The sequence below is a fragment of the Erythrolamprus reginae genome, chromosome 12, assembly GCF_031021105.1.
Source record: "Erythrolamprus reginae isolate rEryReg1 chromosome 12, rEryReg1.hap1, whole genome shotgun sequence".
NCBI lineage: Eukaryota > Metazoa > Chordata > Lepidosauria > Squamata > Dipsadidae > Erythrolamprus > Erythrolamprus reginae.
In genome coordinates this window covers 33,171,545-33,186,110 of record NC_091961.1, presented here as the reverse complement: position 1 = coordinate 33,186,110, position 14,566 = coordinate 33,171,545, and the positions used below count along the sequence as shown (strand labels likewise).

General features: G+C 45.4%; 2 protein-coding genes across 4 annotated transcripts in view; one reads left to right on the top strand and one right to left on the bottom strand.

Moving 5' to 3' along the window:
* Positions 1 to 9,038, top strand: part of USP28 (ubiquitin specific peptidase 28) — a 39,625-nt gene extending 30,587 nt beyond the window's left edge. For all 3 annotated transcript variants that reach the window (XM_070765654.1, XM_070765653.1, XM_070765652.1), the window contains 5 exons: positions 586 to 664; positions 1,317 to 1,396; positions 2,691 to 2,814; positions 3,728 to 3,923; positions 7,829 to 9,038. In XM_070765654.1, the coding sequence (XP_070621755.1) occupies positions 586 to 664; positions 1,317 to 1,396; positions 2,691 to 2,814; positions 3,728 to 3,923; positions 7,829 to 8,004 (655 nt within the window). In that variant the 3' untranslated portion in view covers positions 8,005 to 9,038. The remainder of the gene's footprint in view (positions 1 to 585; positions 665 to 1,316; positions 1,397 to 2,690; positions 2,815 to 3,727; positions 3,924 to 7,828) is intronic.
* Positions 9,039 to 10,165: 1,127 nt separating this feature from the next.
* Positions 10,166 to 10,834, bottom strand: CLDN25 (claudin 25). Its single transcript, XM_070765306.1, has one exon. The coding sequence runs from the start codon at positions 10,832 to 10,834 to the stop codon at positions 10,166 to 10,168; it is 669 nt and encodes a 222-aa protein (XP_070621407.1).
* Positions 10,835 to 14,566: the final 3,732 nt, after the last annotated feature.

Sequence of the window (14,566 nt, the reverse complement as noted above, 5' to 3'; positions counted from 1 at the left end):
GTAACATAATGGAATAACGCCTACGGTAGGATTGAACTAATCCTTGACAACTTGATGAACACTCTTCGGGTTCCAGATGTTGCGGGAGGTGCTGGGATACCACTGCAGCATGTCACTTCCAGAAAGGTTCTTCCTCGCGGCTTCCAGAAGGAGGGTCTCCCAGGGTCAGTCAGGGAGTCGCGAGAAGGGGGAGGAGGGTTGCCCGAAGGAAAGGCTGCACTGAGTGTAATAATCGTTCCTCACCCGAGAGAGAGAAGGGAAGAGAGAGGGAGAAAGAAAGTGATGGGACACGGGGAGACAGATGGGTGGGGAAGGAGGGGAGAGATGGGGAGAAGGAGAAAGAGATAGAGATAGGCGAGAGAGAGAGAGACCACCACAAAATCTGGGTAGGCGTGGCTGGGGGTATCATGTGACTCAGTGGGAGGGAGTGATGAGTTGGCCACTCCCACCCAGGTTTTGTGACTCCCGGTGTTTCGTTTTCTATGGGTCCAAGTGGCTCTTTTGAGTTTTTAAGGTTGCCGACCCCTGGTCTAGATGCCCCCTGGATTCGCAGTGTCCCTTCTTTCTCTCTGTTCTGGGAAACAGGTCGATTAGCATCATGAAGGTGGCACGAGAGAAGCTGAAAGGAATTGGCCCAGATGAGGTGGACATGGAAGAGTACAAGGTAAGACGTCTTGACATTCGAAACACACACAACGTTTGTGAAACGCAGACCAGCTCCTGATTCTCTTGTCACAGCCTGCTCTGTTGAAATAACACTTCTGGGTGCTTGCTATGCGCATCCCTTTTAAACATAGCATGCGTCTAACTCGAATCATCCACCTCTTCTCTTGCTTGGCATGACTCGAGCTCAGGGCAGAGGCACCAAGAAGGGAGATAGCAAGAGCATTTAGACTTATATACCGCTTCACAGTGCTTTTACAGCCCTCTCTAAGCGGTTTACAGAGAGTCAGCCTCTTGCCCCCAACAATCTGGGTCCTCATTTGACCCACCTGCTGAATCAACCTGGAGCTGGTGGTGAGATTTGAACAGGAAGGAGGGGAGGGGAGGAAGGAAGGAAGGAAGGAAGGAAGGAAGGAAGGAAGGAAGGGAGGGGAGGAAGGAAGGAAGGAAGGAACTCAGCCTTTGTTCCTGATAAATGCCCACAGCACCTCAAGTCTCATTCCCCAGGTGTGCCAGGTGAAGGCAGGTGGGGCCCTCTCCTCCTGAGTGGCCTCCTCCATCTGGCAGAGTCAAACTCCAATGGGGACATGAACAGGTCTGGGGGGGAGTCGGACATAACAATGGCCAAACTTGTATTTTCTGTTTCTGGACAGAGATGGCACGAAGACTACAGCTTGTTCCGCACGGTGTCCATTTATCTTTTGACGGGGTTGGAGCTCTATCAGAAAAACCAGTGAGTTCACCCGAGGAGACTTCAGGAAGGAATTGCGAAATGCTTCAGGGTTGTTGAGTTGATGTTTCGACAGACAGAGGGTTGTGAACGTGTCCCGACATACCTTGAGTTGTCTACAGATGGGCAGTACTGTATTGGATTTAGGCCACTCGGCCTCCGTTGGGTTCACTTATCCAAATCATGACACAATTTGAGGAGAAGCCATTCAAGTTTTTAATAAGAAATAATCAAGTTCAGTTTTGTCCAGAAAGCTTGAATCTGTGAAACTCAGAACCCCCAGAATATTCTCGCGAGGGAATTGAGGCAGGTTGTTCAAATTCCTCCTACACTTTGTGAAAAGTTGCTTTTTTTTTTGTAAAATAATTTTTATTGATTTTTCCATATTTTTTTAAAAAAACATTTCTATCATTTAATACAGAATTAAATATTAAATATCTTGTATATGTTACATTTCTTGTATCACCTCTTTATAGATGTATATATTACATTATATATTTCTATATTCCTTTTGATACATCCTTTCACATGTTATTCCTGTCTTTACTTTTGTTATCCATCCAATTGTACCAATTTTAATATTCTGATTTGCTACTTCCCTTAATCTCCATGGCCATCCTATCCATTTCTGCACATCTGGTCTTATTTTGTGGCGGGATCTCTTTGTTTTCCCAGAATTGTGCATAGGATATTCGTGCTGCCGTAATTATAAGGGTAATTAAATATTGTATTTGCTGCTTTTATTTAAGTTTCCTCTACTCTTAACCGGATCAAAACAGGGACAATATTTCTGGCAATTTTAAGTGGAGGAGGAAATACTAAATCAATGGTTCTCAACCTGGGGGTCGGGCCCCCTTTGGGGGGGGGTGTCAAATGACCATTTCACAGGGGTCGCCTAAGACCACATGGGAAAAGAAAAATTCCCCCTGGTGTTAGGAACTAAAGCTTCTATTCTGGCGCCTTAAAATCTGTTTTTACAATCTGACCAATCAGGTGTTTACAGTGGGTGTGTCCCTCTGACCTTCCTGCCAGTCAGCTTCAAGCTCTGTTGGGACAATTGGCGCTAGGCTTATGGTTGGGGCTCACCACAACACGAGGAACTGTATTAAGGTGGAGAACCACTGTTTTAAAACGTCTTCACTTTGGTGAAACTCCCCTTGATAAAGAATAAAGCCAATAAACAGGGTGGACTGAAGGTGAAGCGGTTCTGGGGGCCCACCCGAGACTGGACCTGTGTGTCTGGGTCCATTCCTATGCCTGACACCCACCCACGCGCCCTTCTCTTGCCCTCTTCAAGGTACTGCGAGGCTCTGACCTACCTGGTGTACGCCTACGAGACCAACACCGTCCTCCGGGCCAAAGGAGCCAACCGGGGCGCAGACTCCTCTCTCATCGCCCTTTACAGGAGGAAGTGCCTCTTGGTGGGTATTTGGGGGACCCTTCCCCCTTCTCTCCCCCCCCCCCTCTATCAAGCAGGTGCTTTCACAACATTCCTCTCTCCGTCATCTGGGCTGATGTTGAAAGTGGGACCTTGCATGATATAACACAAAAGTTACTCATTGTTTAGACTTTAAATATATAGAACTTTACTTTGTGAACTATGTGATATACAGTATTCCCTCAATTTTCGCGGGGGATGCGTTCCGAGACCGCCCGCGAAAGTTGAATTTCCGCGAAGTAGAGATGCGGAAGTAAATACACTATTTTTGGCTATGAACAGTAACCCAAGCCTTCCCTTAACACTTTAAACCCACAAATTACAATTTCCCATCCCCTTAGCAACCATTTAGATTATTACTCACCATGTTTATTTATTAAAGTTTATTAAAAAAATATTTATTAAAGGCGGACGAAAGTTTGGCGATGACATATGATGTCATCGGGTGGGGAAAACCGGGGTATAGGGGGGAAAACCGCAAAGTATTTTTTAATTAATATTTTTGAAAAACTGTGGTATAGACTTTTCGCAAAGTTCGAACCTGCAAAAATCGAGGGAACACTGTATTATGAATAGTGTTTTTTTTTTTAAATTAAAGATGTATATATAGAATTTTCTATTACTACTACTACTACTATTATTATTATTATTATTATTATTATTATTATTATTATTATTGTTGTTGTATATGCTGTGAGCCGCCCCGAGTCCCCGGAGAGGAGCGGCATACAGATCCAATTAAATCTTTTTTTAAAAAAAATAAATAAATATTTATCGCAAAGGACCAGCTGGGCCAAAGACCCAGGCCCCCCGGTGGTTTTAAAACCCTCCCGTCTGAATGCTGAGACGGGGGCCTCCCTTGAGTTCCTCACCTGCCAACTTCCGACTTCCCACAGAGGCTGAACGATGCCGCGGCCGCCCTCTTTGAGAGCCGTGACGGGAAGGAGGTGGACGAAGGGGTGACCGTCCTGAACGAGCTGATCATCCCCTGTATGCACCTGATCATGAACAACCACGTCTCCCGAGACGACCTGGACGCCATCGAAGTCATGAGGAACCGCTGGTGTGGCTACCTGGGGAAGGACGTGGGCGGTAAGGCAACTGCCCCGGGGACCCCCCCCCCCCAAACTTTCCTTGCACCTGCTCCAGTTCCCTCTTGGGGTTCTGTTGGTTGGTACTGGTGAGGAAACACCTGCACATTCGCCAAGCTTGAGTTTTTATCTACTGGCCTCTCCGCTCATTCCTCTACGTTGCAGAGGTGGGTTTGGTTTTTTTTTTTAAGTGTGTATAGAATTTTATTAAGTATTGGCAGTTTTGTGTTGGCAAAGACCCCAGGAGAGAAGGATGGAGGGGTTGTGATTTCTGACAGTCTCCAAATGGGTGAACAGTGCGGTCAGGCAGTAGGGAAAGCGAGTAGGGTGCTTGGCTGCATAGCTAGAGGTATAACAAGCAGGAAGAGGGAGATTGTGATCCTGCTGTGTAGAGCGCTGGTGAGACCCCATTTGGAATAATACTGTGTCCAGTTCTGGAGACCTCACCTACAAAAAGAGATGGACCAAATTGAACGGGTCCAAAGATGGGCTAAAAGAATGGTGGAGTCTTCAGAGAGGGGCCGCATACAAATCTAATAAATAATAATAATAATAATAATAATAATAATAATAATAATAATAATAAGCATAAAACTGATCAGGAAAGACTTCATGAACTCCATCTGTAGAGTCTGGAGGACAGAAGGAAAAAAGGGGACATGATCGAAACATTTAAATATGTGAAAGGGTTAAATAAGGTTCAGGAGGGAAGTGTTTTTAATAGGAAAGTGAACACAAGAACAAGGGGGCACAATCTGAAGTTAGTTGGGGGACAGATCAAAAGCAACGTGAGAAAATATTATTTTACCGAAAGAGTGGTAGGTGCTTGGAACAAACTTCCAGCCGACATGGTTGGTAAATCCACAGTCACTGAATTGAAACATGCCTGGGATAAACATAGATCCATCCTAAGATAAAATGCAAGAAATAGTATAAGGACAAACTAGGTGTACCATGAGGTCTTTTTCTGCAGTCACAAAAAAAGGTCTCCAGAACTGAACACAGTATAATTCCAAATGGCATCCTACTTGCTTTTCCTACTGCCTGACCGCACTGTTCACCCATTTTGAGACTGTCTGAAATCACTACCCCTCAATCCTTCTCTCCTGGGGTCTTTGCTAGTACAGATCTGCCAATACAGTACTCAGATTGAGTGCATTATTTTACATTTGGAAACATTAAACTGCAGTTTCCGTTGCTTTGACCACTTATCTAGTAAAGCTAAATAATTTGCCATATTACAGACACCTCCAGGAATATCAACCCTATTGCACACTTTAGAGCCATCGGCAAACCTTCCCTACCAAACCTTCCCCTAGGTCACTCACAAAGGTATTAGAAAGAATATCAGCACTCCAAAGATGGCGGAAGGAGGATTGACTTTCTCTCTGGAGGACCAGGTTCTACCCTGTGTTGTTGATGGTCCTGGGTAGGTTCAAATCACAAGCCGAGAGTCCTCTGTGACCTTCAAGAGGAGAAGCTTCTCAACCGATGGTTACTCCAGGGCAAGCGAGTTTCAACGTCTGCCTTCCTCCGCTGAGAGAGCGTGCCTGAGCTTGCTTCTTGGGCAGCAAACATTCTCCCTGGCCTGAAGTAGTTAAGCTGCAGAATACGACTGGCTACTCCATTTTTATGGCAGCCAGCTGACCCTGGGGATCCAGAGCCGCCCATCGAGTTTTCTCCGAAACGCCCGAGAGGTGGTTCTGCCCAAGGGAAAGGATTATACTTGGGAACAAACAGAGCTGAAGAAAATAAGGTCACCTGGAAACTTAAGCTGCTGTATTTTTAAAATTATTATTATTATTTATGTAGAAATTTATATAGCTGCCCAACACAAGAGGATTAGGGGGCTGGAGACTAGAACATACGAAGAACGGTTGCAGGAATTGGGCATGGATGGTTTCATGAAAAGAAGGACCAAGGAAGACAGAATAGCAAAGTTCCAGTATCTACCTATTCTCCAAAGCATCTGAGGGTAGAACAAGAAGCAATGGGTGGAAACTAAACAAGGAGAGAAGCAACTTAGGACTAAAGAGAAATTTCCTGACAGTGAGAACAATTAACCAGTGAAACAGAAGTTGCCTCCAGAAGTTGTGAATGCTCCAACACTGGAAGTTTTAAAGAAGATGTTGGATAACCATTTGTCCAAAGTGTTGTAGGGTTTGCAGCCTAAGCAGGGGGTTGGACTAGAAGACCTCCAAGGTCCCTTCCAACTCTGTTGTTGTTGTTATTATTATCATCATCATTATTATACAACTTTGGGTAACATACAACCTCCCCACTAAAACAATATGAGAATAAAAACCACCCAAAGACAAAACGGTCACCTTACAAGCACCACAGGGATCTTCGAGGTTGCTGGCAGGGATGGGGGTGTCCTCCTCTTTGGGTGTTCCAGAGGGCAGGAGCCACGGCTGAAAAGACCCTCCCTCCTTCCAGGTTCCTCTTCAGTGGTTCTCAACCTTTCTAATGCCGCGACCCCTTAATACAATTCCTCATGTTGTGGTGACCCCCAACCATAAGTCTAGCGCCAATTCTCCCAACAGAGCTCTAAGCTGATTGGCAGGAAGGCCAGAGGGACGCCCCCTGCTGTAAGGGCCTGATTGGTTGGATTCTAAAAACACGTCCCAAGGTGCCAGAATAGAGGCTTTGGTTCCTAACACCAGGGGAAATTTAGATCTTAGCCCTTGGCCAATGAATGATTCTGGACCAATGAGTGTGACTGATTTTTTTAATACAGTTAGGGATTTTAGATAGCTATGTAACTTTAATTTAATAGGATTAATTTTATTGTAATTTACTGTTTTTTATACGTTGTAAGCTGCCTCCAGTCTTTATTTATTTATTTATTTATTACTTAGATTACTTAGATTTGTATGCCGCCCCTCTCCGAAGACTCGGGGCGGCATAGAAACCCACTTAATAAATAAATAAATAAAATAAATTTGTGTTTTCCCCATGGCTTCAGGCAACTCCTGTGAAATTGGTTGTTTGACTCCCAAAGGGGTCCCGTCGACTAAACAATGTCGCTTGGCAGCACCCAGGGGAAGAGCCTTCTCTGTGGCGGCCCCGGCCCTCTGGAACCAACTCCCCCCAGAGATTAGAATTGCCCCCACCCTCCTTGCCTTTCATAAGCTTCTTAAAACCCACCTCTGCCATCAGGCATGGGGGAATTGAGATACTCTTTCCCCCTAGGCCTTCACAATTTTATGCATGGTATGTCTGTACGTATGTTTGGTTTTATAATAAGGGTTTTTAACTGTTTTAGTATTGGATTTTTATTACTGTTGTTAGCCGCCCCGAGTCTACGGAGAGGGACGGCATACAAATCCAATAAATAAATGAATAAATAAATAAATAAATAAATAAAGTTGCCTTGAAAGGGGCCCAGAAGCTGCGGGCATAGTTCCCTCTAAGCTGAGCAGAGAGCAATCGCTCACTTAAAAATCATCCTCAACTCAGAGTTTTCCAAATCTGCCCAGAAGCCGAGAGGGAAAGAGTGAGAGGGAAGGAGAGAGAGAGGAAGAGAGGAAGAGAGAGAAACAGATAGAAAAAAGAGAGGAAGGAAAAGAGAAAGAAAAAGAATGGGAGTCAGGAAGAGAGAAAGAAAATCAAAATCTAGTTTGAAACTAGCTCAACTATTTAAGTGGCATTTTGATATTGATAGAGTTGCCCTATTATGAGCTCACTGTTATAGACACACAGGACAGTATTTTATTTTGAAATTCTCTCAGGCAAAACAGGGTGGGTTTTTTATTTGTTTGTTTGTTTATTATTTCTGTGCCGCCCAGTCCCGAAGGGGCTGCTGCTCAGACACAATACTTTTCCGCCCACCCACCCCAAAAAATTAGAGGGAACACTGACTGCGGGGGTCCCTGACTTTGTTCTCTTTCCTTCTCCCTGCAGAGAAGTTGCAGATGAAGCTGGGCGAGTTCCTGCCCCGCCTGCTGGACTGCTCCCCGGAAGGCGTGGTCCTCAAGGAGCCCCCCAAGATCCGGCCCAACTCCCCCTACGACCTCTGCAGCCGGTTCGCGGCTGTGATGGAGTCCATCCACAGGGCCTCAGCGGTGGCCGTGAATTAAGAGCAGCCAGTTTCTCTCTCTCTTGGCTCAAGCCCTGCAGGCCCCTTGAGCCCCCCCCCACTGCCCCCCAGGAGTGGAGGACTCTGGGGAAGGATCCTCGAGGGAGGGGGGCTGCACTGGAAGACTCCCCACAGCTGTGCATGCCTAGGACAGAGGGGGCAGGGCTGGGTGGGGGGGCTCGGACATGCCCTAGTTGCATGCAGGTGTGGACTTTAGAAACCCCCTCCCCAGTTGACGATTGACTTTAGGTCCTGCAAGGAGCTCGCCAGGGGTGGTGGTTTGTAGGATAAAAATGCCATTTTTACACTGTTGTATATAGACAATTCCATTTTGCCAGCGTGGCGCTTTATCCGGCCAGTGGTTTTAGCGGCTTCTTGAGAGCGTGTGGACCCCCCCTGCCCCCCATGAGTTTTTTAAAGGCACCTGCCACACCTGTGGACCCCCCAGTGTGTCAATACGCCACACGAACGGTGCAATTATTTGCTAGGAGGGCTGCGTGGAAAATGCCGGCACTTTTGACCCTTGCTGACCTTCAAGTAGAGCAAGTTCTTCGCCAGAGGGTTAAAAAACACAGTCAGGTGTCTGCGGGTGAAGGAACCTTGACCGTACGCCAGGCTTCCTCGCGGTGAGACAATGCAGGGGTCAGCGGTCCCTCTGTTCTCCTAGGCAGCCATGGCTGAGCCAGTTGTGCTGGCCAGGGGAGGAGGAGGAGGAAGAGGAGGACCGAATTGCAGGACCAGCAGACGGCCGAGATCGGAAGCCGCTTCCTCGAACCTCCTCCCCCCCCCCCCCAAATAATTTCTTGCACGTGAAATCACCGAAGTTTAATTACCAGGGTAGTTAGTGGCAGAGCGTTCACTGAAACCAGGACAAAACCCAAGCTAAACAAGTCACACTTTTAATGGTTTTATATATATATATATATATACTGTATTTTCCTTCAAGATCTTTTAAAGCAACCTGTTTTTATTAGAATGATAACAAATCTGATGAGAGTTCTGGTTTCAAAGTGCAATAAAATCACCCTATTTAAAGATATTTGTGGTTTTGCTTCTGTCCCTGAAAACTACAGACGACAATCTCCTAACTTTCAGCAGTAATTCTGGGTCCTCAAGGCATGTCGCCTGTGGTGCTAATTTCACATACACAAAAAACAGCAACCCCTTTAATTTCCTTAGATTCAGGCCATAAATAAAAATTGCTCCATCGCTTCTCGCTGTGGTCCACAAAGAGATTGGCGGCCTGCCTGCCAGCCAGCGGTGGGTTGCTCCCCAGTTTGTCCCAGTTTTGCAAACCAGTAGCCGTGGTGGGAGGCTGTACCTGCCTGGGATGCTTCTCCACATGCACAGAAGTGTTGCGAATTCACACACAAACCGGTAGCGACGGGTTTCAGAACCCAACAATGCCTCCGATGGGCAGAAGGTCGACTCTAGAACTGTTTTCGGAGTTGAACACTCTTCCCGCCTGACCTTTCTATCCAAAACGGTGGCGCAACAATCCAGCTGTTGCATTCCCTGTTGGTGAGAGGTTGCCTTAAGAAGAAATCCAGTGCTAAGACTGTTCAAAAGGCGAGTTTGCAGAACAAAACAAGGCTGGCTCCTCAATCCATCCACGGGAAGTCACCTAGTGCCTTGGTATGCAGATGGCTTCCTTCTAATCTCTCCTCTGAAACTCTTATCCCAAAGTCTTTGCCCAAGATTGCTGCCCTGCCTCTAAGAATGGCAAGTAAGGAAGTTCCAATTTCTTGTAAAAGAGCTTAATTGCTTTTTAAAGCCTAACAATGCTCGGTTGAATGGAGCTTTTGTTTTGGAGACATTCTATCCTTGACCGACATTCCTTCCATCATTTAAACCAGGTGGTTTTTTTAAGTCCTCGTCCTCCTCCAAAAGTTTAAAGGTGGGGGCAGGGAGGCGATAAAGCATTTTGTGTAAGAGCATAAGATACAGGCTCAAGTACCCCACAAACAGCACATACTCAACAATAACATTTCTAATTTGCACTTATGGAGAACAAGCTACACAACACACAAGAGGATGCTGGGTTGTCCCCCCCTTGTCAGTGCGATTTCCCAAGCCATCTCAGCCACAACTCTTAAACGTTCCTCACGTCAATCCGTCCATCGTCCCATTGCAGGTGAGGTCCAGGTGCCCAGGAAGAAGCGTCAGATGACAAGGTCTGCATTTTTAAGGGAAGGAGGCGGATGCTGGGTGGGCAGTGTGGCTACCTCCGCTTTGTGGTGGATCGCCAGCCTCTGAGGTGCCCTGGGGGTCTTCGTGAAGCAGGCAGCACCGATTACAAGGCAGCCCCCCAACAGGAGGGAAAAGGCAGCAAACCAGCCCAGGAAGAGAGCGTCGCCAAATTCCCACCTCGGCACAACGTCTGGCTTGGTTTGATCCCAAAACTCCTGCACCGTGTTGTAGGCAACCCAGGAGATGGGGACAAGAGTGGTCAGCCCAGAAATGCAGAAGAGGGCGCCTCCCGCGATCCCAAAGTGTCTCTTCTGCCTCGGGTCACTTATCTTCAGGCAGTTTGACCCCAAGAGAGCCAAGGAGAAGGCCAGGAAGCCCAGTCCGTTGGACGTCACCATCAGAACCCTGGACATTTTGATCTCCAAGGGCAGGGCCAGGAGAGAAGCGTAGTTTTCGCACTGCAGGACCATTTGGGTAACGCAGGTCTGCCAAAGTCCCATGTTCCAGTTCTCGAAGTCGTTTAATTCCAAGTTGAGGCTCTTCCAGAGAGGCAGGTAATTCGTAGCGCAAGACAAGACCCAACCGAAGAGGGAGGCGATCAGGCCACTCAGCTGAATGGCGGTGCTCTGGTGCCAGCGCATACCTGGGCCGTCGGATGACCTCCTCTGCAGCTGCCCTTTCAGCCTTTTTGTCCCAAGCTTGGATGGAAACGTTCCTGCGGCATTTTATGCTGCGAGGAACCAGCTACAATTGGCTGCAGGGACAGAATAGATCTGAAGTGGTGCCAATTCCTTTCTTTCTTAAGAGCCGTATAGGTGGAGAAACTGATTCTGATAGCGTTAATTCTTGGGTGTGGCCACGAGTCTTTTTTCATACCCGCTTGGCCTTATTTCTCCCTTAAAAAAAACAATAATAACTCTGCTTCCTGGTTTAAAAAAAAAATCCCTTCCAAATCCAGAAAGCGCAGAATCCTCACCGTTGGCTAAACTCCATGAACCCATCCCACGACCCCCTTCCAACCCAAGACAAGTTGCATTCAGCAAGGCACCCAAACAAAGCCACCCGTGGACGATACCCAAGGGCTCAAATCCTGCATCTCACTTCCTGGATATGGTGCAAGAAATAATGAGTTTCATTGGTTTCCAGCTGTGCCCTGGGTTCGTAAGCGTTAATAAACACGCGCTTCCAAAAGCTGGTTGATAAAAGGAATGTAAGCTGTTGGTCTTGCAAAAGCCGAGTGGACGTCACGCCAGTTGGTCATCTTCCATAAGCTGATGCACAAACAACGTCTACCTGTAGAAGGATTGCTGTCTCTTTTCTACTCATCTTTCTTCTGATAGCAAATAAGGTGCGGGTGGTTTGCCTCTCCCAAGAGTTTGATATTGGCACTTGATCTCTGGCTGTTGAGGACTAGCATCAATTATAAATAAGTAGAAAAAGAAAACCTCACCTCGAAAGTTTTGAAAAAAAATGAAAGAATTCCAATGAGTTTTTCTGGACAAACCAACCACCGTTATCTTCTCTTCTTTTAGGCCCAAAATAAAACCTGCAGCATCCACAGCTGATCTCTCTTGGAAAACGATTCCGGGAGAAATTCCAGGATTTTCTGGCACCGTCCAGCTGTCCGAGATGCTCTTTTTATAGATGTTTTCCGGATCGATGGTGGTGCTGCCAATAACAGTCAATAAATTATCTTGAATGTCTCTCTGGAAGGAAGAGTGAGCACCTGTGAGGTTTGTGCCTGCCTGTGTTGAGGGAAAAGGCTCTCCGGTCCAATTTATAATGTAAGCCGAGTGCTTATTTGAGCTTTTGAGCAAGGAGCTAGTCCCTGTTGCTCTCTCACTCTCTGGGTGTGCCTGGCCGGGTCTTTCCATATTCAACAGAGGTAATTATATACCTCTAACAATTAGGATCCCTTCTGCAGGAGAACAAACATACCTTCATTAGCTGCTTCCTCTTAACCAAACCTGTTTACACCTCGTTGTTAAACTTTTGAAGTGGTCAAGACTAAATCCCACGTATTTCTTCCTCCACCCACCAAAAATGTAGAAGGGCAGAGATGCGTTTTCCTTACAATTGTTTCTCAAATGGGGAGAAAGTTTTCAGAACAGTGATAGGCCCAAAGGATGGAGAGATAGTCCTCAACATACAACAATTCATTTAGTAACCGTTCGAAGTTGCAACGGCACTGAAAAAGCAACCTGTCACCATTTTCCACACTTATGACCATGCTCCAGGGATCAAAATTCAGACAGTTGTAAAGCCCCCATCTTTTATGAAATGTTGAGAAGTGAAGCCAATGTGAAGAAGCCAGATTCATTTAACTACCGTGTTACTAATTCAACAAGGGCAGTGATTCGCTTAACAACTGTGGTAAGAAAGATGGCAATACGGAGCAAAATTGGAACTCGGGTTTGGTTAAGAAGTCTGTGAAAGCAGAAGGGACTCTCAGTGTTGATTCACCAACCGCCATGATGACAAACGTTGTTTACCATGCCCACTTTCCCTCGGAAGGCCCCTTATATACTGACAAGGCGTGTCCTATAATGCCAAGAATCCCTGCCTAGCCCATGTCCTCCTGACCCTTACATCTAATAGGGGATCTGCCTCCTCTGATTCCCCATCATCCTCTGACTCACTCAATCCCATAACTGGGGGGTGCTACAGTCTCTGGTGGTTCCTCAGTCCTTAATTCTCCTTCACTCTCACTCTCGAACCCCGAGGGCCAGAACGCTGGCCTGCGATGCCAGTACTCATCCGTCTCTTGATCCTCAAAATCTGAGCCGGACTCACAACAATGTTATTTCAAGAGTTTGGAGTCTCAGTCAGATCCCAGGCTGTGAAATGCAACGTTGACCTGGGCAGGTGAGGCCAGCACATCTCATGGGCTCACCTGAGCTGGAGGCAGCTCAAACACCAGGGCAGAAACCAGAAGGCTATAAAAATTCCCGCAACCAAAGGGAGGGGCTGACATCTTTGTGGAGGTACTGTGACAATGCAAAAAAAATAAAATAAAAATTTAAAATACATTTCAGGTCAACTCAACCTGTTTGTCCCAAAACTCAGGTGCAAACTTCAGGAGTGGCAGAAGAAGCGAATGATGCAACCTTACAGGGCAAAGGGTGACTTGTGCAAATCAGAAAACCCAGCCTGGTTTAGTAGCACTAGATCTTGAGGGATAAACAGAGCAGACAGCTTGAATCCTACCCTGAGAAGAACCATATATAAATCAAGTAGAATTGAATTAACACTCGACTCCCATTGACTCCTCTGAATCTACTCCAAGAAAAACCGAAAGATACTATGGTTAAATGGGCACAAATTTTTGGCTACACGATAGAGCTTGATCAATGGAAACAACTTTGGGAAAAGAACTATAAATCGACTATGTCAACAGCTCATAAAGAAAACCTATATAAAATGATTTATAGATGGCACATGTCACTAGAGAGAATAGCTAAAATGTTTAAGGATAAGAATATAAAACGTTCGCAATGTCAACAAATACCTGGATCACATTGTGGTGGACATGGCGAGAAAGCAAAAATATTTTGGACTAGACTCCAGATATGGATTTTAAAAATATTAAGACCAAAAAATAGAATTGAAACCTGAGATGTTCTTGTTACGTATTCCTTCAGACAGGTTTGTTGAAGAAGATATATATTTAATTGTACATGTAATAACAGCAGCAAAAATGGTTTTTGCACAGAAATGGAAAGGATCTACGATCCCATCTGAAAAAAAAAATTAGATTGCTCAGAAATGAATAGAATGAAAATGAAACTCAGATAGACAGGATTCTGAATATTATAAGGTTTGGATGAAATTTTATAATTGGGTAGAAAATGAATATAATGAGAATTTGGATTGAAATAAACACAAATTTGCAAGGGTGGGAGGGGTAAAGAAATGAGTTAACCCAGATGACAAGATTATAAAAATATTTTTTAAGAAAATGGTAAATAGTTTTTGCACAGTTTTGGAAAACACCTGCAGAATGCAAAATAATTAACCAAATTTATGGATAGACTTACAACAGAAATGGATAGACTTACAACAGAATTACGACAGACTTACAACAGAAATGGATAGACTTACAACAGAATTACGGGGCCAAAAGGATTCGGATTATTACAAGATTTGGGAACAATGGTATCAGTGGATGGAAACGAGGAAAAAAAAACAATAGCTAATTTTTTAAAAACGTATTATACTGTGTAAATATGAATGTGTTTGCAATAACGATAAATGAAATAAGGTTTAAGTGTAAAACGTTAATGTTTTAAACAAAAAAGGAGGTTTGTCACCATAGAACAATGTAGAATCACCCAAGGAGCTATCCTAAGAGTTACGTTAAAGAAAATATTTGA